This window comes from Olea europaea, chromosome 5 (genome assembly GCF_002742605.1).
Source record: "Olea europaea var. sylvestris chromosome 5, O_europaea_v1, whole genome shotgun sequence".
NCBI classification, from domain to species: Eukaryota; Viridiplantae; Streptophyta; class Magnoliopsida; order Lamiales; family Oleaceae; genus Olea; species Olea europaea.
This window is the reverse complement of record NC_036241.1, coordinates 3,883,373-3,907,630: the sequence shown is the minus strand read 5'-3', so window position 1 is coordinate 3,907,630 and position 24,258 is coordinate 3,883,373. Positions and strand designations below refer to the sequence as shown.

Genomic DNA, 24,258 nt, shown 5'->3' with positions numbered 1-24,258 from the left:
TAACACATATACTGATTCTCATGTTGGAGGTAAAACGGGGAAGAAAGCCCCGCCCTCACTTTTTAGGCTACACACGCCTGTTGGAGTATTAGGAACGCTAAAGGCCACCAAGTAGATTAGGAGGTATTATTCCACTACCATTTTAAACTCTTAGGAGCTCTTGCTATGTATGTGGTTATTTGGGGGCTTCGTTAATGATGTGTGTGGTCGCTAATGCTAAAATTTAAATATGTAGCCACTTAAATGAAATATAAAATAGCCACACTGGAAAACTCTGTGTATTTAGCCTTGAAAAAGAGCTAAATTTGTAAAAGGAAGAACATATCATACATGCAAATTAAATTGCATCATAAACATTAGAAAATCAAGATCATCATTCTTTGGGGAAATTTGCAAACTAATTATAGTCATAAATATTACACCAGCATTCTAGATTAGAACTTTTCAAATTATACGAGTATCCACGAGGATACCGAAGAACATGGTCATCCCACTTATAACGGATAAATCAAGAACATTATTCAGTAAAACGAGTAAACATTATGAATAATTTCCTTAGTTATTACATCAATTAACCCTTTTTGGTCAAAGAAATTACCAAGTCAATGTATTTTGCCCTAGTTCTGGAAAAATAATCACCAACCAGCTCAGCATATCTTTTAAACAATTCATCCATGATTTCTCTTCCAAAATGGACTTCCAGCATTGATTCAACCACAGCCCTAATTGTTTTAGCCACTTGCAGTCCCCTTGAAAAGTTATTTTTCCCGATTTTATCAGTGTATTTTTGGAAATTATTATTGCTTGGAGCATCCCCATCCCATTCAATCTCGAATGCCTCAAGACAATTAATGGTGAATGAACCTTCTTCTTCTACTACAGATCTTACTTCCTGAATAGATGGAGCATAATAGGGTGCATTGAAAGAATCAATCTTCTCTTCTTCAATAAGACCCTGAAATCACCAATTTTGCGTAAGCATAAGGATTTGCATGCAGGCATATAAACGCACATACTAAAAGTACCATTCATTTGATCAACTTTTTCTATGAAGAATACTTGAAATTGGGTTCACTGTTTGAACTTTAGTAAAATCACTGTATTTCGTATCTCATATCAGCTTGTGAAAAAAAAAAAAAAATTGATGTTAAGGGATTTCTTCGAACAACTAAGGACATGATCAACAATAAAATAAATGAGAATGAGCATCATTTTTTCCCATTTCATATTGAGAAACAAGTGAGCTATTTCTTTGCAAAATTGCCCAGTTTCATATGTGGCAATTCCACTAAGATATCTTCATTAGTTGGGAAATAATCCTCATGAATTGGATTATTTGAGAAACGTATTGAGAGAGAATTTGATTTGATTACACAAATCCGATGTAAGTGATATATAAACACATAATTTTAGTGGATTTTATAAAAAAAAATTAGCGGGTTTGGATAAAATAATAAAATGTGTGATTGAAAACTTGATAAGGTTGTAGATCTATAAAATGTGTGATTAAAATTAATATTGACTTTGACTTCAAAGTTTTATTAATATTTTTTAAAATTTCCCAAATAAATAGTTAATAAAAAGAAAGGAAACATAAATGAGAAAAGTTGTTTTGGGGTTTGGGGAGAAAGGTTGATGGTGGAGTGCATGGGAAGGGACAACATTCCGAATTTTTTTTTCTCTTAAATTTTTTTTGTTTTAATTAAAAATAGATGTAAAATATCTTTTTAATGAAAATCAAAGTTTTTAAGGTCAATTGAATAAAAAAGGTTTACTTGGAATCGATGAACCCCAAAACTTAGGCCCCGTTTGGTACCCATTTTTTAAAATTTTTCTGTCTCTTCTTTTCAACTACACATTCTTTATTAAAATAATATTATACGTAAATCAAAATTTTTTCCTTATTTTTCAACCTTACATTTCTCATCAATTTACTATTCAAAAAATGCATTTTTACATAAAAATATCTTCCAAACACCCTTTTAAAAGTTGGGATCTAGTTGCCAAAATCCGAAGATTGCGAACCAAGTTGCACAACGTCAATAGGTGGGGAAAAAAATTGCACCAATAATTTAGCAAATAATAATTTACCTCTAAGGCCATACTCATGAGAGCTTGTGCTAGGAGTTCCCACTGCATGCAACTCTCTTCTGATGAGGGATCTGAAGAGAGTCTGCCCATGAATGACAACACCATGTGTCCATCAACAACCATTTCTTCCGATCGCGATTTCATGAATAATGAGAAATCTCTCTTAAACTGTGATAAATATGCATCGAGTACGCTTCTTGGACTTGAATTTGATATATAGATCTTTCCTTTGTTCAGAGGTTTGAGTATGTTTGCATACAAAACTCGTGGAACCTGAAGTTAATGATGATGTGTTTTACCTTATTAAGTTGTAAAATTAAGAAAAATGGAAAATGGCATAGTTGGGTGTTCTGCTTATGGATGTTTAATTCACATGAGTATTTCAGCATGGTAACAGAGTCGGTAAAAACTATGCGTTTTAAGTCTCTGTGTCACTGGTCTATGAGAAACTGTGTTAGCCTTGAAGAACAACAAACAGAAGATTAAATATAACTAAATATTTTCATCAATGTAAGTTGATACAAGAACTTTTCGTTGCTATAGATAGTAAAAGAAGCCCAATCAAGGTTCTTTATTTATTTATTTATTTATTTTTAAATCAAGGATTAGGCTCGAAAATTCAACTCAAGCACTATTCGGTTAAGCCTTAGATATTTCTTTACAAAATAGGTACAAGCGATGTGTAGTGGTCCACCAATTAAAGATGGAGACGGGATGTAGGTTTTCGTAGCTAACACAACATAGGAAGGAGAACAAGACAGAAATTATAGGCAATTCTTAATTATTCCTAAAACTTTAATATCTCAATAATTCTTCTATGTTTTATTTTTTACAAGGTCTTATCCTGTTCATGTATGCAAGCCTATCCGTATCTATATGTGTATATGATATATCGACATACAATTCTTAGAATGAAATAATATTAATAATATTAGCTTTCGTAGATATTTTTCTTATTGTGAACAATAAATGAGAGGAAGAAACAAATTGTCAATCGCCATTGTCTTTTTCTTTCCACTCATTATTCTTCTTCCTCGTATTGATTATGGGGACCAAATGGTTTTTCTCCTTGTGTGGTTTTGTTTGATTATAATGTCACATCTAAATTTCATTTTTTTTTTTTTTGGGCACATGTAAACCAGGACAAGTATTGCACAAGAACCATACGAAATTACACTTTTAAATTATGATTCACATGCCTATTCTTCATACAATTTATTTAAATAAATTGTTATTTACTCAAAATAATAACCTAGCTGGGGGGAACGTATCGCTTTATCTATTAAAACTTCTGACAGATGGAGAGCCCAATTCAAGTAACATGAGGCTCCTCTTCATACACGGTTTGTTTTATATAGTTAGGCATACTTTTGAAGTGTTTGACAAACATTAGATCAAATTTGAATTAAAAAAATGTGTCTTGTTAGTGTATGAGATTTTATATGAGATTGTCATATCACGGCATACATAAGTCATGAGTTTTTGTCTCGTCTCTATCAATTTATGAAAGTTGTTCGAGGCAATGAAACTAACCTGCGAAAGCCAATGGAGACTCGAAGAAGAGTGAACAAAATGCAGACTCTTTTTAGGAAACAACCTCCCATAAAAAGAGCCAGGCACACCTGAAATAAAGCACCCTTCCGGTCCAATGTTCTTCTCCATTTTGAGTTGATTGTAGAACTCCGGCAAAGAGATGAATATGTTATTGAAATCATTGCCGGGAAGATCGTTCAATGAAACCCTTAGCTCCGGTAATGGAATTTCCTTTTGATTACTTGTGGCATATATTGTATCTATTAGATCAGAAATTACCATTAGACTGTTAGGTCCAGATGAACATCCCAAATCTGCAATTCCCATACTATCAGGGTAATTCTTTTCCAAACACTTTTGCACTTCTTCCTTGATTATTGAAGTTGCAACTGATATTATCTTCTTCTGCAATTGCATGGAAATGTTTCAAAATACAGTATCAGAAAGCTAAACAACAGAGAGAGGAAGAACTTTTTAAGTTCATCCTCAAATCTAAAAGCTCAGATCGTTATACTTATCTAAAAGTTTAACAAACTTGTTTAAAATTATACACCCTTTTTTTTTTTTTTTTGTAAATGAATATTTCATTTGAGGACTTTTTGATGGTATCACTAATATTGATCAGTTAATAACTTGCAAACTAAGAAATTTTGAAGTTTGACATTTACGTCCGAAAGATAAATTCACAGATATTTATGTTAAAAATGATTTTGTGCATGCAGCCTCACTAGAATCGTAGTAATTATAAATTTAGAATTTTTCTAGTATTAATAACTGAACGTTAGCAAGAAATGGAACCTGCACAACTGAATTCTTGGCATAGCTGGTTTCCCCTTCTCCTTTGTTCATATGAAGAACTTGCACCACTTCCATCTTTCTGCTCTTTTTTCTTGCTTCTGAATTTCCACAGCTAGAATTGATATGAATGCATTAAGAATATATTGCTTCTATTTATAAGTACACACAAGAAGAAATGGGATAATTACAATTTCAGTCACCAAGCTTATATCTAAATGTCATCTAAGTTACCTAACTTGTAGATAAATGTTAGTCACTGGCATTTAAAAGTAATAAATTACCCCGCATCATAGCCCTTTGTTTTGTTTCTCTCGGCTAAGAACCCCTAGGTTGTATGCCAAGCCTACGTAGCTTGAACTATAATGACCACAATACTTAGCTACATTCTTCCTTACGCTTCCTACATTCACTCGGAGCAGAATTGTAACATATGTCACTATGCTATATTCAACCTCGCCAACTAATAAATCTTCCCTCTCAATGGTCACCCGGAAACATTTATTTTAAATGTTTTAAATGGAGAGAATTAGAAATCATAACGCTATTCCACTGCAAATAGTCAATTGTAGAAAGAAATAAAGAGACAAAAGGTTTATAAAAAGTTCACTTTAATATGAGACTATGTAATCTTCCGTCCATGCATTAATTCACTAAGATGAAAAATGTTTTTGACAGAAAATCGCATAACTTATCTACTTTAACCTCTATTTCTCTCTTTTACGATGGTAATATAAAAACTTAATGACAACTCCCTATCATAAGATAAATTAGGACAATCGAAATTTAAAATGTTGTATGAAATATTTTCATTCCAGGCGTGATGTTACTATCTCCACCTCCGCAGCCTCCCACCCCACCACCTCGTGTTCCTGCCTCCAAGTCAAAATCTTGCCTTTTGAATTTTGATTGCATTCTTAAATGTCCTATGAATATTTTCATTCAAGCCATAAAATCTTTCATCCTTTCTGTCATGTTCTAGTCCACAATAATATATAAACTTTTTTTTTTTTTTTCAATTCCAATTTCTCACGTCGATCACATTTAGTTCAATAATTCTGCATATTTTCTTATTTATTAAAATACACAGAGTACACTGATTGGTTGCTGATAAATACCATTTTCTAATGACAGATGAAGAAAATTCGAGAGGACAAAAAGTCTCGGAAAAACTCGTTCGGTGACTTCATTTTTTTAAATAATTCTACATATATATCTATTTCCCCAATCTTCAGACTTCTATTTATAAGTACACACAAGAAGAAATGGGATAATTACAATTTCAGTCACCAAGCTTATATCTAAATGTCATCTAAGTTACCTAACTTGTAGATAAATGTTAGTCACTGGCATTTAAAAGTAATAAATTACCCCGCATCATAGCCCTTTGTTTTGTTTCTCTCGGCTAAGAACCCCTAGGTTGTATGCCAAGCCTACGTAGCTTGAACTATAATGACCACAATACTTAGCTACATTCTTCCTTACGCTTCCTACATTCACTCGGAGCAGAATTGTAACATATGTCACTATGCTATATTCAACCTCGCCAACTAATAAATCTTCCCTCTCAATGGTCACCCGGAAACATTTATTTTAAATGTTTTAAATGGAGAGAATTAGAAATCATAACGCTATTCCACTGCAAATAGTCAATTGTAGAAAGAAATAAAGAGACAAAAGGTTTATAAAAAGTTCACTTTAATATGAGACTATGTAATCTTCCGTCCATGCATTAATTCACTAAGATGAAAAATGTTTTTGACAGAAAATCGCATAACTTATCTACTTTAAACTCTATTTCTCTCTTTTACGATGGTAATATAAAAGCTTAATGACAACTCCCTATCATAAGATAAATTAGGACAATCGAAATTTAAAATGTTGTATGAAATATTTTCATTCCAGGCTTTCTTTCCATCAAACAACTCAGGTTTTTCAGAATACTTAGGAACAGATATCTCTACAGCAGACATGGCAACTAATTATAAAATAGTTTTGACAGAAAATCGCATAACTTATCTACTTTAAACTCTATTTCTCTCTTTTACGATGGTAATATAAAAGCTTAATGACAACTCCCTATCATAAGATAAATTAGGACAATCGAAATTTAAAATGTTGTATGAAATATTTTCATTCCAGGCTTGATGTTACTATCTCCACCTCCGCAGCCTCCCACCCCACCACCTCGTGTTCCTGCCTCCAAGTCAAAATCTTGCCTTTTGAATTTTGATTGCATTCTTAAATGTCCTATGAATATTTTCATTCAAGCCATAAAATCTTTCATCCTTTCTGTCATGTTCTAGTCCACAATAATATATAAACTTTTTTTTTTTTTTTTTCAATTCCAATTTCTCACGTTGATCACATTATAGGTAGGATGGTGGTAACAGTCTTCACCATGTTAATGCAGAATTTTAATGACTGAGTAGTGGGTGTTTTAATGGCAGTTAGTCGGTTGTTACAAAAACAAACAGTCTTTTTTTTTTTTTTTTCAATTCCAATTTCTCACGTTGATCACATTTAGTTCAATAATTCTGCATTCTTATTTATTAAAATACACAGAGTACATTGATTGGTTGCTGATAAATACCATTTTCTAATGACAGATGAAGAAAATTCGAGGGACAAAAAGTCTCGGAAAATCTCATTCAGTGACTGCATTTTTTAAATAATTCTACATATATATCTATTTCCCCAATCTTCTGTTGTTGTGTTGAAATAGATAACAGAAACACTGTATTTTTTTTTTAAATGCCTGGTTAACAATTTGCGAGAAAATGAAATTCGAGTACTTTGTTAATGACCATATATAAATAACCCACAAGACATGTGTCGACATGCATTTCTAAATTGTGGTGCAAAATTAATTTTAAATATTTTTAGTTTAAGGTGGATAGTATTGCAAAGTCAACTAAATCTGTCAAATAATTCAAACGCATGTTCTATGCAGTACTTTTATTATCCTTTATTTGTTGTTGTATATAATTTGTTTGGTCTATGATCCATTTATTATAAAATTGATTTGTTTATTTTTATTTAGAAATTAAAATATACTAAGAGTTGGAAATTCATTTAAAACGTGACTACAATGATACAGTGAGATGGCATCAATTCAAAATCCACATGCTCAATCACAATGTTTTCAACTTGCTTGTTCAAGATTAATAAGTTTTGATATCATATCAAGAATAGTACAAGGAAACATGTTTGATAAAAGTTAGCTAATAAAAGTTATTGTTGAACAATTAAAAATTTTAGACTTGGAGCATTAGGAAGAGGATGAATAAAATTGCCATCATGAGCTTCAAATCATGGCTAAAATATCTGTTAAATATATTACTGGTGTCATCATTTCTTGTTCGTCTGCGAAATTGATAAAAATTGTGAGTTCTAATGCGATTTAACCTGAATATTTGGTAAGGAATGAATGAACCGACTCCTTTTCAAATAATGCCGCCATTGCCTATGGCATCAGCATTGGCTTCGGTCAATCTCCTTCGAGTTTAATTAAACGAGCCAGCAAGAAGGATAACGTCATGAAAATGTAGAAGTCTATTTAGTTAGGTGATTGACAATGGATACCCAAATAGAAAAAATAAAGCTCTTCAAAATAGTTCAATTTATAAAAACTAATATAGTGTATGTGTGAAAATTGATTGCTCATGAATTAAAGAGAATTAGCTGCCTTATGATTCTGCAGTTTTAAAAGTAACAAAAGTTGAGCTTGAAACTCATTCATTGAATTTATTTTCATCATATACATATGGTTACATATTTAGTTATTATTTACTTGTTTTATGTGGAGCTATGAAAATAGCAGATAAAATGAAAAATAAAAAAAAACCAAGCTACATGTACACTGAGTTTTACATTAAGTTTGGGATTCTTTTGAGGTAGCATTTTTTTAGACGTTGATCTTCACTACACTTCAACTAATTAATGTCACAGATTTTTGACAATATTTGGAGAGTCAAACTTGATGTACACCAAGTGTGTGCAACTAGTCTAATAAAAAAAATATAGTTTACATGAAGGTTTTAAAACGCAAAATATATTACAAAATGATAGATTCATAGAATACTTCTAAAGTTCAACTTCGCCGAGTTAATGTACTTGATCAAACATTTTTTAACACAAATTCTGCTCGTTTTGTAGATTTCAAACTTAATTGTTCATTTCTTGCTGCTTGAATACCATACTTAACTTTACATCACTCTTGGTATAGACTCAATTAGCAGGTAATTATTTGCTTGCTAATTTGCTATAGATAAGTTTTTTTATTCTACTAAATTTTTTGAAGTTTTGTTGAATTTTTTTTTATTGGACAATTTTTCCTTGTCAAATACATTGCTTTAACTTTTCAAAAAGAAAATTTGCACACTTTGGCCAAAAGAGTACGATGGATGGTTTGAGTGGAAGTTGTGAATGAATGCTTTTGCATTCTTGTTGATGAAGCACAAGATACATCTATATAAGAGCAAATGGCTATTATCTTTAGATTGTGAACAGTTATGGTAGTTTGACAGAATGTTTCTTCACAAGCTCTTATTTAAATTGTGAATGAAGTTCTCCTTTTCTGAAACTTCAAAATCTTCTTGTTGCTCTATATAAATTTCTTCAAATAAGTCACCATGAAGAAATGTTGTCTTAACATCCATCTGTTCAAGTTTTAGATTTAAATTGGCTACTAATCCAACTATAGCACGAATTGAGGCCATTTTTAGAACAGGCGAAAAAACTTCATTAAAATCAATTCCCTTTTTCTGTAGAAATCCTTTGATTATTAGATGGGCTTTATGTTTCATCACATTTCTGTTGCCATCTTTCATGAGCTTGAAAATCCATTTATTCTCCAGCGTCTTCTTTCCCTTCTAAAGCTCAACCAACTTATATGTCTAATTCTTCTACAGTGACTCCAACTCATTCTGCGTTGCTTGTATCTACTTGTGTGTCTACATGAGATTGTGCTTCCTGGAAGCATTCTAGCTCTTCATTAGTACGCAAAATGTACTCAAAATCTAAATATCTTGTTGATGGAATTGGTCTTCATTCTGATCTTTGTACTTGTACATTGCTGGTTTCAAGAGGTGCACCATCATCTGGTTGATGTAATGGGCTGACAACTTTTGTTGGAGAGAGTTGTGACTCCCCTGATCATTATCCTCTTCTTTGGCCTCCTGCTCTACTTCTGACATTTTATTATGCACGTCGTCATTATCTATGTTAAATTGTTATGGTGCTAGATTTAGAAAAATATCCTGGGCACTGAATTTAGGATTGGAGACATTGTACACTTTTCAATATCTTCTACTGACTGATTTTCATGAAACATTATGTTCCTACTTCTAATGACCTCCTTTGTCTTCGGGTCCCATAATTTATGTCCAAATTCCTCATCTCTATAGCCTATAAAAATGCATGGAGTATTCCTTACATCAAGCCTTTGTCTTACCCTTTTGGATATAAGTGGCTAAACAACCAATACTTTTAGGTGAGAGTAGGGGGGAATCTTATAAGCTTAACCACAAAATCGATGGAGTTAAATGAGTGCGTGCTAATTGCATCTTCATTGAATGTCATTGATTTGTTTGGCTCAGATATGCCTAATTTTTGGTTTCGTACTTGCTCTTCTTCTTTAGTTGTTAACTCCTTGAGTTGATTGACGATGCAATCCCCCATAACCATCTTATTTGGCTCATCCATAGTTATTTAGGATTCAATTCTTCTATATTTTTTACATGGAGAGGACATGTTTCACGAGCATGTCTCTATCATCATATTCTACATGTGGATCATCCTGAAAATTATCTTGACTCTATTAAATTTTACATGGGGAAATAATCTCGTTAGCAACTCACGCTTATCAAGTTTAGCAAGTAGTTTATATTCCATTTTATTAAATTATTTCATTAAAAATACATCTCCTACAATCATATGATCACTGTCATCAAAGATGGGATCAATCAATGCATATTGTTGTCAGTCTCTTGCTTCATTTCTTTCACTGCCAATGAAACAAAGAAAAAAGTGAATTGGCTAAAATAAAAATAAAAAGAAATCCAATAATATTTAGAAATAAATTAAATCAAGACTAAATATAAATAGTTTTCAACAACAGCCCCCGAAACTTGTTAGTTTTTTTTGTTGTTGTTGTAAGTGAATGATATCATAGCAAGTTATATAATGAATCAATGCGTTTGAATGATCATTCAAATTAATACTATTATTTAATTCCTAACTTATTATTTTTAACTTTGAGTTGAAGAAATACGAGTAATAGTCTTTAATTAATTACTTAAATTATCTAATTATACTAAATTTTATTTAAAAGTACACAACTAAATCAAATTAGGATTTTAAAATATGAATGTGAATGTTATAACTTACAAGTTCATTTAGTAATTACCTTTAATTCACAATTAAGATTCATTACTTATTGTAGTATTTGGTTTAATCTTCTAAACTAATTAATTTACCCCCTCAAGTTTGAATTAATAATATTTAACTAAGTCAATTAACCATATCTCTTTGAAAAGTCAAATAAGCTTTTATTAATGCGTTCACTTTCTAAGAATCCATTTAACGACCACGATAACCATAAAAACTTATCTCTATACTTTTATCCAAATTACCAAATTTAACTATATGGTCATAATCTATAACTTGCCTCTCGATTTTTTAGCAAAATTATTGGGCTAGTGGCCAATTATTACAAACCACTAAAACCCATACATAATATCAAAAAATCAGAGAGAGATAAGAGTTAGAACAAGAAGGATTAGTTAGTACCACCCCCGTACCACATGAAAATTAAACTACTAGAATCTTGACATTGAAAAAAAAATCATACATAGATTATATAATTTGCCCTAAATAATGAATTAAGTATTCATAATAGTGAAAAAAATAAAATAAAATCATCACTTGGTTTGAAGATCTTGATATAAGGAAAAAAATCGAAGTCGCACAAAAAAATCTTCTTCTCCAAACCCCAAATTTTTGCTCAATGGATACAAAACACTTGAGATTTAGCACTTGTCATAGTGGCTTCATGATTTGGGGATAGTGATTTAGTAACGGTGTGTGGAAAAGTGATTTTGTTACGGATTCTGTTAGGATTCGTGAAAATTCTGAAAAACTTAGATTTTTAGTCTTTGATATTGAATTTCTACGTGTTTTTCTATCTACAATAGTGTGTCCCATAAATGGAAGTCTAAAATAACTATAAAAAAGAATCCCATGCTGTAAATTGTAAGTTTGTTAGTGAATTACAGTTGTACCCCTACAGCCCTAGAAATTATTATCGTTGTATCCCAAATTTTTTTCTATACATATAAGGCTTTGATTCTTAATAAAATATATACAAAACTATTCTCTTCTAATTTTTCTTCTCTTTTCTATCTTTTCAAAAAATATTATCAGTACGAAAGTTTAATTTTTCAAAGTTTAGTGAAGATTTATGATGAACTGTCAAAATATTTGCTTGATTGATAGTGTAACTGTACATACTATTTCTCAAGATAAAAAATAATTTTTAGACTTAGCATTAGCAGAAAAAAATGTTAATACGATATTAGGTGCATCGAATCTCGTTAAAGGCTCTGAAATAGCTTATATTATTTTATCAAACAATACGAAATTATATATTGATGATAAACTTTATTCTAGAAAATTCATAAGAAATTTACTTAACTTTAAATATATCTGATGCAATGGATATCACATTGAGAGGATACAAGAAAATAAGGTTGAATATCTTCGTATAACTTCTTTTGTATTTAGCTAGAGTAGATAAAAGAAAAACTTTATGCACTCCCATCTGGTATGCATTATACATTAATAAAAATTGTTGAATCAAATATTGTTACAAACCAGAAGTTCGTAAACCCAAAAAGTTTTATTTGTCATGGTTGACTTGAACATCCATGAGCTATAATAATGCATAGAATAACAAACAATTCACATGGACATCTTTTAAGGGGCTAGAAGATTCTTTTACCTAATGATTATCTATGTGTAGCTTATTCACAAGGCAAATTAGTCATTAGACATTCGACTACATAGGTCAATATTGAATTTTCAATTTTATTGAAAATAATTTATGGAGATATATGCAGGCCAATACACCCACCATGTGGACCATTTCATTATTGTATGTCAATTAGGATTCTTATCGAATATTTAGTTGCACATGTCCATACACAAAATGATTTAACGAAGTCATTTATTAAACGTCTATAACTTATTTTTAGACTTACAAATAAAACTTCCAGCTTCTACTTGGTGTCATGCCGTATTACATGTTGTGTAATATGTTCATATTAGACCAGCTGTTTATTATTAATATTCACCTCTACAATTGGCATTTCTATTTATCATCTACAAGTTTTTGGTTGTATTTTTCAAGTCCCTATTTCACTCCACAATGTACTAAAATAGGTCCCATACGAAAACTTGGATTTATGTGGATTTTGATTCACCGTCTACTATTAGGTATCTTGGACTTTTAACGGATGACTTATTTTCTACATGTTTTGAAGATTATCATTTTGATACAATAAATTTTTTCAACTTTTTGAGGAGAAAAATTACATTATGAAAAATAAGGTAAAGTTTATTAGAATAAAATGACTATATCTCACTTTGATCCTGCAATAATCAACTTGAGGAAAAAAGTTGAAAAAAAAAATATTCATTTGCAAAAAGTTGTAAATCAACTACCTAATGTATTTATTGATATGAGAAAAGTGACAAAAGTTATATATTCCAGTACAAAACATTTTCATTGAAAATTGATGTCTCTGTAAAATAATTTGCTGTAGCAAATGAATCTCAAATATGGCAGAAGCGTGGTTTATCAGTTGGTTCAAAAGATTTTGTATCTCGAAAAAGAAAAGTACAAGAGAAAAATCAACAAGTAACGTTATAAAAGATTGATAAATCAAATATTGAAAATATGATTATTGAAGAACCACAAGTATCTTAAAATAATGAGATTTCAATAAGTTATATGTTATTACATAAATTATGAGAATGGAATAACGTTTTTATAGACAGTATTTTTATTTTTAACGTGGTTCTTGATATTATGTAAAATGAAGATCTCGAACCATAGTCTGCTAAAGATTATCAAAATAAAAATGATTGGCCAAATTGGAAAGAGTTAATGAAAGAAAAATGAAAAGAATGAAATTGTAAGAAACAAAGCTTGACTTGTAGCTTAAGGTTTCTCACAAGGATCTGAAACTGATTATCAGAAAACATATTCTTCTTTAATGGACACTATCACTTTTTGATTCTTAATTAGTTTCACTTTGTCACAAAAGCTTGATATGTGCCTTTTAGATGTAGTAATTGTCTATTTGTATGGATCACTTAATAGTGACATATATATGATAGTCCCCGAAGAACTTAAAGTGCCTAGAACAAATAATACATGCTTGAAAACCATGTTCTCAATTAAGTTGCAAAGATCATTATAAAAATGTGGTATAATTTCTTTAGCGAATATTTTTTGAAGGATGGTTATAAAAATGACGATATCTACCCATGTGTTTCATAAAGAAAACAAATATTGGATTTAGAATTATGACAGTTTATGTTGATGATTTAAATGTAATTGATATTCTTGAAGAGCTCAATAAGACTGTAGATTATTTAAAATAAGAATTTGAGATAAAAGAATTAGGAAAAATTAAATTTTCTTAACATTTCTCATAAGGATTATTTGTTCATCAATCTATATATAGAAAAAGTTTTAAAACATTTTTATATAGATCATGCACATCCATTGGCTGTATCACATTGGTTGTCAACTGGAAATTTGGCTGCCCAAACGGTAGATACACTATGCTGAATTGACTTTGAATTACTTGAGAAGTCAAGAAATCTCCCAAAATCTCATTTCATTCGTCCATTGCCTCTCATTCATTAACTTGAATAATGTGATTGTTTAGTTCGTTTGCCATTTGTACTTATGCTTCTCGGTGATCTCTTTGTAGTCGATGAAGGTGTGCTCGATTCAATTCTCCTCCAGTTAATCGTGGCATGCAAATCTAAGAAATAAAATCAGTACGAGCATTGAGATTCAAACAATTTAAATAACTGAAACACAAATAAAGGATAATAACCTAAAATAAAAATAAAAACAAAATTATACTAGCAAAATAAAAATTGAAATTCGAATTAGTGACTCGAGAAATAAAATTAAACTAAACTCAATCCTCGGCAACGGCACCGAAAGCTTGTTCGCGAAATTATTTCTTTCGATTTAAAACTATCGCAAGTGTACGGTTTGTTAGCAAGTAATAAAGTGAATTAAATGAGTCCGAATATCGTCCAACAGAGATTGATTAGTTCAATTTTACCTATCGTCACCTTAACCGAAACTAAATTACTAAAGTGAATGTGAACCTAATTAAAACCCTAATTTTGGAAAGAAAACCTAATTATGCAATTTTTATGATTGAATTAAATTAAATATGCAAAATAATATTTTTAACACTCTAAAATGAAATCAAATGTTGAGAACACATGTTTTTTGTAATCAATAGAAATTAAACACACTAGAATCACGATTTTTTATACAATTATCACTTTAAAACTCTAATTTCATAATGTGACAACACACTTCAATTGTGACAAATCAATGTTCCTAAGTCTATCCAATACTCTCTCTCGATATGTATCGAACTTATTTCTACATACCACCGACTTATATTTCTATTACAAGTGCATATGTAAAAATGCATGCAGTTTTATGAACACTTAAAGATTCACGTAGGGCATAGCAATATATTTCTATCCCTTATCAGATCCTACGATGATTTATATTAGATCGAACATATTCCAATTCTCTCAAATACAAGAATAAATCACCCAAACTCACACAATTACGGGCTCTTAATTACGGAAACAATAATTGCATATAAATCATTCAAAACAATAGAAATATGTCTTAATGTCAAATTGCAAAATTAGAAAATTAAAGATCAAATTATATGGTACATCGATCTCTTAGCACATAAAAATCTAGCCTAGCATTATTGAAATAAAAGAATACATCATATTTTGGATAAAAGACACCACCGGATTATGAAATCTTGAGAAATCTTGAAACTCTTAGTGTAAATCTTCGTTCTTGCGCTCAAAATCCTCTTCAAGAAGTGTTTTTTTGCCTCCAATACGTCCTGCCTCTTTCTGGACATCTTTTGGTATTTATATTGCGTGAAAATTAGGTTACCAAAATAATTTCAGTCGTATAAGAAAACTACAGAATCGACCCCAGAACTTCTATGCAACCGCATAGTATATTTCTATGCGGTCACATAGAGTAAAAAAATTTGAGAAAAAATTCTCGGGGGGCCTCTGTGCGACCGCATAGAGGGTAGCACTATGCAGTCGCATAATGCTTCCAACTATGCAAAATGTCTATTTTGGTCCTTCAACTTTCATTTTTCTTCATTTTAGTCCCTTTGCAATTCCTTCTTCTTCTAATCATCTTGTATCGCTTTCGAGTTCATACTTAGTATATTTGCATTCCAGGTTTGCCTTTGAGTTCAAATTTTGAATATTTGCATCCTTAGTCCTTAAACTATCACTTTGCTCCATTTTAGTCATTTTTTTCGGCTCTTTTCTTTTGAATTCCACTATTTTCATAAAAACACCTACATTGCATGAATTCAACGATATTAAGTCACAATTCAAACATTTTGCTCGTAATTAAGTCATGTTTGTGATCTAAATAAGTGTACAAAAACACACTTATCAACCGACATAGCTTTTTCTATAAATCCCATTGCTAGTTAGAGCTCTACACCAACTCAAAGACATTGGAATGGTATTAAACATATGTTTTGTTACCTAAATGGTACTATATATTTGGAATTATTATATTCTCAAAAGTCGGGATCTGCTTTAATAGGATATGCAAATACATCTCTTTGATCCACATAAGTTAAATTACAAATAAGGTACGTGTTTACACATGGAGGAATAACTATATCATGAAAATCTGTGAAATAATATTTGATGGCGACATTCTCAAATCATTTTGAGGAGCATGCCCTATCATATCCAAGCATCATGCGGATTAATTTTAACAAAAGACACTCTAACAATCTTGTACGAAGACAATGCTACTTGTATTGCACAATTCAATGGAAGTTATATCAAAGGTGACAGGACGTAACATATTTCTCTAAAATTCTTACATATACATGAGTTTTAGAAGAATGGTCCATCAATGTCTAACAAATTCACTCAAGTAAAAATGTGACCATCTTACAAAAGTATTGCTGATATTTACATTAAAGAAATTGGTTTATGAGATTAAAATAAATCGACTTAAAGATTTTCAGTGATCAATATCAGGAAGAGTAGTTGTACTCTTTTTTCCTTTGCTTAAGCTTTATCTCACTGAGTTTTTTCTAGCAAGGTTTTAATGAGTCTAACATTTATTTTTAATATTCCAAAATAATATACTATTTTTCCTTCGTTTATTTTTTTGTTCCTTTGGACTTTTATCAAACAAAATCGACTCAAAAATTTTCAGTAATCAACATCAGGGAGAGTAGTTGTACTTTTTCTCTGTCGTTTAGGCTTTATCCCACTTAGTTTTTATAGCAAGGTTTTAATGAGGCAGCATTTATTTTTAATATTCCAAAATAATTGTACTCTTTTTCTTTCGTTTATTTTTTTGTTCCTTTTAATTTTTATCAAATAATGTTTTAATGAGACATATTTTGTAATGTGCTGTTCAAGGAGGAATGTTGTATATCTAAATTTTATTAGTGAATGACAAAATTGTACCCCTGCAACCTTAAAAATTATCAACATTGTATCCCTTATTCTTTCCCATAAATATATGGCTTTGGATCTTATTAAAACATACAAATCTTTTGACTTTTATTTTCTCTTCTCTTTTCTTTCTTTTCATAACATCCTAAAATATGTACCTTGTATAATTTGAGCATAATAAGGAAAACAACGAAGTTCACATGTCTTTCAGTTTTGTGCACTTTGGTCCTCTACATTAATTTCTTGTCCATCCTAAGTCCATTTATTTGCATTACGGATCTTCAACTTCAATACTTCATTATTTTGTTCCCAAATTCTCAATTTTGTATAACTTTAAACCGAATTTATCCAAACTTATTCAATCCAAGTTTTTCCCAAATTAATCATAAATAATTATCGAAATAATATAAGTACTCCCAAAGTCCCTTTTTGACGACCAAGATAACTGTAACACTTATAAGTGCTCATCTCACAGATAGACAAAAATTGTAAAACAACTTTTACTATAATCTCCATGCCCTTGGCTGAAAACAAAAACTCTATTCCAACCTTTACCGTACTCTAGGGTTTATCGTTCATTCTTGCAAAAGTGGTTTTTTCCCCTTCGATCGACTAACCAACAAAAGTAAACCAAGATATTTGTCATGTTCATCGAATTACGCAACCCTTTTAATGAAACTCTATTAGTTTGTCCCATTTTAGAATTCAAGAAAATAACGAACTTATCAAAGTTGATGTGTCCTGAAGCCTACCTCCTGAATATGCAAAACTTGTTGTGGAAGAGAAATTAAAATTCTTGAAAGAAGAATGTTGGAAAAATTCTAAATTTTATGAGAATTTAATTATAATGAATTGGTTAGTACAAAATAATGCTAAAACCCTTCTCATAAAGGCAAAGAAATAACTAAACTCCTAATCCTAATGGTGTAAGGAAACAATATCATAAAAGAAAAGAAAACTAAAATTCAAAGAGAAGTAGAATTAAAAAACCAAAAAGAAATAAACAGAAAGAAAAATTACTAATTAATCAAGAAAGAAAATCTTACGACAATAAATAATTCATATCCTCTTGGACAGGATTGTCGTATCTTCCCCACTTGAAAAAATTCGCACTTGAGTTTGATTAAGAAAGAGAAAATTAATCATTTTGAAGGAAAATACTTCGAAATTTGTATCCTCACATTGTGGGAAGTCGAACCTAGTTTGGACTTGAGAAAAATATATAGCCACATATTGTTGCGTTTAGAGTCCTTTGCATCGACTAATATTCAGAGCAATCAAAGTACTCAATTTTTTTGTCGACATCATATTCGAAACTGATAATCATTACCCTTAGTACAAACCGCATTTGACCGGATCTTAGGCCTCATTATACATTCCGTTAGACATCCTGATATCTAATATTGTATTGCAACATCAAAATTGTTATTAAGTTTAGAATGGTTTTACTAACACCTAACACCAAATATTGTTGAAAAATTAAATTTATATTTTATTTAAAAATTTATTAGCAAGCAACCGAGTCGAAAAAACTTAACTGGAACTGGTAAAATATTTTCTTTAAAAATTTCTATTCTTTCAAAAACAAAAATAAGTTCACTCTTAGGACAAGAAAAGATGATGATATTTAGCCACAAAGGCTAGGAGAAGACACTACAAAGGTGTACTATGAAGGAACCACTAGTTACACAACGTAAACAAGCGTTTTGAACACTTCTAGAGGTTGGTAGCTGGGATTTCTTTATTTTTCTCACAAAACCACACAAAACATCACAAGAAAGTGGCAAGGGTTATAGCGACATATATACTCTAGGTATAGGCTTTAAGTTTGACCATTAAAAAGGTAAATATGCTAAGATTGAAGTCATCCAAGAGGGAACACAATTAGGCCAGGTATAGCTTATGGACTTGGTTGTTGGATTTATTTCATTCATTGGCCTATACCTATAAAATAATATTAAGGGAAAAATTCTTAGTTAAGGTGTATTCTTTACACCATTTCAAAAGCCAGGTAAGAAGTTTGAAAATTCAAAATTCAAGTTTGTATTTAATTAATTAAAATTATTTATTAAATAAATATATTAAAATCACAGTTAAACAATTAATGGTCACAAATTTTACAGATTTATTTATCCGTTACATATCATCAAATTAATTGGCCATGGATTATTTCGAAGTCATAAATCGAAAATTTTATAGGTCACAAATTTTTTTAGTCACAGATTATCAAATTTTAAGGTCACGGACGAAATCGTTGAGGTCACAGATTGTCAAATTTTAAGGTCACGAACCAAATCATTGAGTTCACAGATTATTGTTTTAGTAATAGATCGTCAAATTTTAAGGTCTCAGACCAAACTTTATGGTTACCCCTTCCACCGATCCCATCCAGCACCAATCTCGATCACAAACCACCACCATCCAATCGTCGATTGCACTATACCACCCAACACCGCACCTGATTCAATTCCACCACAGCACAAAAAAAAAAAACCACTATCGTTGTCTGAACCACACCATCACCGCCGCCAGATCCACCACCAACACCGTCGTCGCCAACAATACGGAGATCACCACACTGCACAACACCACAACCACCATCCAGCAAAAAACTCCAAACCCAACACCCCCCACCAACTCCACCTCGTCGTCTCCGCCAAATTTACTAGTCCACCACCATCCCCGTTCGCCGCCATCACCAAGCCACACAACAACCACCACAACACACCACAAAACCACCACCAAACACATCACCCAGGGGCCATGACATAACAAAGATCCCCAAACCACAAAACACACCACCCACGTGTTTATCGACAAAACTACAGATCCGCGTGCGAGGCGTCAACGTTGGAGTTGCACGAAGCGCCGGTTGTGCCTTCAATCGACATTTTGGCAATTGGCAGCACAACGCTTATACCCCGATGCTACTAGATGAGAATCATAGCAACCTCCACCGACAACCGCCACCACCACACCCCGACGCCGCAAGCTGAAAACTACAGCAGCCTCTACCGAACAACACCACCACAAGCTGCCAGCTGAAACCATAGCCTCCACCGACCACCACCATAAGTAGCCTCCACCACTACCACACTCGACCCGCCACTACGGAGACCGCACCGAAGAGGGGTGGTGACTGGCGATTGGATGGAATAAAGCTAGCTAGAGAGAGAGAGAGAGAGAGAGAGAGAAGCGAGAGAACAAAAGGGATGAAAATACTAGGGTTTGTGAATTAAATTTCAATATTTAATATTTGATTATTATATCAGTACCTGATATTTAAGTTATGAATCTTGGTCCCTGATGTTTGAATTGTGATGTTCAAAAACCTGGAATTATGTAATTTTCCCTAATACTAACCCACGTTAACATTATAACCCGAGATTTATTGAATATCAAAAACCCAATAATTTGTTGAAGGAAAAACACATTATAACATGCATCATAAACATTAGAAAATCAAGATTATCATTCTTTGGGGAAAGTTGCAAACTAATTATAGTCATAAATATTACATCAACATTCTAGATTAGAGAAAGCATAATCAATTAAAACGAGGAACTTTTCGAATCATATGAGTATCGAGAAGATACCGAAGAACATGTTCATGCCACTTATCAGTAGAACTAGTAAAATTATGCATAATTTCCTTAGTGATTACTTCAATTAACCCTTTTTGGTCAATGAAATTACCAAGTCAATGTATTTTGCACTAGTTCTAGAAAAGTAATCACCAACCTCCTGAGCATATCTTTTAAACAATTCATCCATGATTTCTCTTCCAAAATGGACTTCCAGCACTGATTCAATCACTGCCCTAATTGTTTTAGCCGCTTGCTGACCCTTTGATAAATTATATCAATGTATTTTTAGAAATTATTTTTGCTAGGAGCACCCCCATCCCAGTCCAACTCAAAGGCCTCAAGACAATTAATGGTGAATGAAACTTCTTCTACGACTGATCTCACTTCCTGAGCAGATGGAGCATAATAGGGTGCATTGAAAGAATCAGTCTTCTCTTCAACAAGAACCTGAAATCACCAATTTTGTGCAAGCATAAGGACTTGCATGCATGCATACAAACGCACATACTAAAAGGAATGTTGAATAAACGACCTTCAATGGTGGATTTTCTTGGCTCAAATCAAACTTACCAATCTATACATCAACCAATCAATCAAATCTCCAACCCACAGCCTCAATCCATTTATGGTTGCATTCCCCTTTTTCTCACCCACAAAGGGACAATGATATGATGGTGTTTGCAAGCCACAAATGCCAAGAGAAGATAAGAAGATGCAAGAACTTAAAGAAGATTGCAAGAGGTAGCTAAAGTCTCTCTTCTCACCCAATAGGGCAAAGCACACGGCTCTTGCAAGATAAATGAGATATATATACTTTTAGGTATATTACCAATTGGGCCAAGACACAAGGAAGCCCTCCTATAAGTGGATTTGGACCAAGGCAACATTAAACTCAATTAAGTTGCAACTAATAGCCCATATTGTTTTCGGGTCGAGTATATAAGTTGACTGGTTGATAAATATTTCACTCATCGGCCTCGGCCTACGAAATATTATCTGACACTGTTTAATATTGTTGCCTGGGATTTTTGGGTATAAAAAAACCCAACAAGGACCATTCATTTGATCAACTTTTTCTATGAGGAATAGGTGAAGTAGAATCAACTTAAATTTGTGTTCACCGTTTGAAATTTAGTAAAAACACAGTATTTCGTATCTCATATTAGCTTTATGTTAAAAAAAAAAAAAATTTGATGTTAAGGGATTTCTTTGAACAAATAAGGACATGATCAACAAAAAAATAAATGAGAATGAGCATCTCATTTTCTCATTTCTTCTTGAGAAACAAGTGAGCTATTTCTTTCCAAAATTGCCCTGTTTCATATGTGGCAATTCCACTAAAATATCTTCATTAGTTGGGAAATAATCCTTACGAATTGGATTCTTTGAGATATGTATTGCGAGAGAATTTGATTTGATTACACAATCCGATGTAAGCGATATATACACACATAATTTTAGGGAGTTTGATAAAAAAAAAATTAGCAGGTTCGGATAAAATAATAAAATGTGTGATTGAAAGTTTGATAAAGTTGTAGATCTATAAAATGTGATTAAAATTAATTATTAATTTTGAGGTCAATCTTTTAATAAAATTTTAAATTTTCCTGAATAAATAGTTAGTAAAAAGAAAAGAAACATAAATGAGAAAAGTTGTTTTGGGGTTGGGGGAGAAAGGGTGATGGTGGAGTCATGTGAAGGGACAACGTTCCGAATTTCTTTCTCTTAATTTTTTTAATTAAAAATAGATGTAAAATATCTTTTTAATGAAAATCAAAGTTTTTAAGGTCAATTGAAAGAAAATGGTTTACTTGAAATCGATGAACTCTAAAACTTAAAAGTTGGGATCTAGTTGCCAAAATCTGAAGATTGCGAACCAAGTTGCACCATGTCAATAGATGGGATAAAAGAAGTGCACCAATAATTTAGCAAATAATAATTTACCTCTCAGAGCATACTCATGAGAGCTTGTGATAGGCGTTCCCATCGCATGCAACTTTCTTCTGATGAGGGATCTGCAGAGAGTCTGCCCATGAATGACAACACCATGTGTCCATCAACAACCATTTCTTCTGTCCGCGATTTCAGAAATAATGAGAAATCTCTCTTAAACTGTGATAGATATGCATCTAGTACGCTTCTTGGACTTGTTTTTGATATATAGATATTTCCTTTGTTCAGAGGTTTGAGTATGTTTGAATCCAAAACTCGTGGAACCTGAAGTTAATGATTACTTGTTTTACCTTATCAAGTTGTAAAATTAAGAAAAATGAAAATGGCATACTTGGGTGTTCTGCTTATTTAATTCACTTGAGTAATTCAGCATGGTAGCACAGTCAATAAAAATTATCTGTTTTAAGTCTTTGTGTTACTTGTCTATGAGAAACTATGTACATGTTAGTCTTGAAGAAAAACAAATAGAAGATTAAATATGACTAAATACATTCAATGATGCAAGTTGATACAAGGACTTTTCTTTGCTATAGATAGTAAAAGAAGCCCAATCAATATTCTTTATTTTATTTTATTTTTAAATCAAGGGTTAGGCTCAAAAACTCAACTCGAGCACTAGCAAGAAACGGAAACTGCACAATTGAATCCTTGGCATAGCTGGTTTCCCCTTCTCCTTTGTTCATATGAAGAACTTGCACCACTTCCATCTTTCTGCTCTTTCTTTCTTACTTCTGAATTTCCACAGGTATCTAGAATTGATATGAATGCATTAAGAATATGTTGCTTCTGTTTATAAATACACAGAAGAAGAAATGGGGAAATTATATTTTTAGTCACCAAGCTTATATCTAAATGTCATCTAAGTTACCTACCTTGTAGATAAATGTTAGTAACTGGCATTTAAAAGTAATAAATTACCCTGCATCATAGTCTTTTGTTTTGTTTCTCTCGGCTAAGAAACCCGTAGGTTGTATGCCAAGCGTACGTAGCTTGAACTATAATGACTACAATACTTAGCTACATTCTTCCTTGTGCTTTCTACATTCACTCAGGAATGGAATTGTAACATATGTCACTATGCTATGTTCAACATCGCTAACTAATAAATCTTCCCTCTCAATGGTTCCCTGGAATCATTTATTTTAAACATTTCAATTGGTGAGAATTAGAAATCATAATGCTATTCCACTGAAAACAATCAATTGTAGAAAGAAACAAAGAGATAAAAGATTTATAAAAAGTTCACTTTAATATGAGACTATGTACTCCTCCGTCCATGCATTAATTCACTAAGATGAAAAATGTTTATAAGAGAAAATCGCATAACTTATCTACTTTAACCTCTATTTCTCCCTTTTACGATGGTAACAAAAAGTCTAATGACAACTCCCTATTTATAAGATAACTTAGGACAAAATCGAAATTTACACCCCCCAACCGCCTCATTTTCCTGCCTCCCGGTCAACTTCATGCCTTTTGAATGTTGGTTGCATTCTTA

General features: G+C 31.8%; 1 protein-coding gene and 1 pseudogene across 1 annotated transcript; both read right to left on the bottom strand.

The window, feature by feature from the left end:
• Positions 1-390: 390 nt before the first annotated feature.
• LOC111394927 (jasmonate O-methyltransferase-like) lies at positions 391-4,510 on the bottom strand. Its single transcript, XM_023020973.1, has 4 exons — positions 4,423-4,510; positions 3,625-4,029; positions 2,092-2,364; positions 391-955 (listed from the first exon to the last, which is right to left on the bottom strand). The coding sequence occupies exons 1-4, from the start codon at positions 4,495-4,497 to the stop codon at positions 572-574; spliced, it is 1,137 nt and encodes a 378-aa protein (XP_022876741.1). The 5' UTR covers positions 4,498-4,510; the 3' UTR covers positions 391-571.
• Positions 4,511-20,889: 16,379 nt separating this feature from the next.
• Positions 20,890-23,467, bottom strand: LOC111394148 (annotated as a pseudogene).
• Positions 23,468-24,258: the final 791 nt, after the last annotated feature.

Bases quoted from the DNA above. Each gene is read 5' to 3' on its own strand.
- LOC111394927 (XM_023020973.1), bottom strand. From the start codon at position 4,497: ATGGAAGTGGTGCAAGTTCTTCATATGAACAAAGGAGAAGGGGAAACC. The intron at 4,030-4,422 runs GTTCCATTTCTT...ATGCAATTGCAG, and splicing joins CCAAGAATTCAGTTGTGCAG to AAGAAGATAATATCAGTTGC. The intron at 956-2,091 runs GTAAATTATTAT...TGGTGATTTCAG, and splicing joins TCATGAGTATGGCCTTAGAG to GGTCTTATTGAAGAAGAGAA.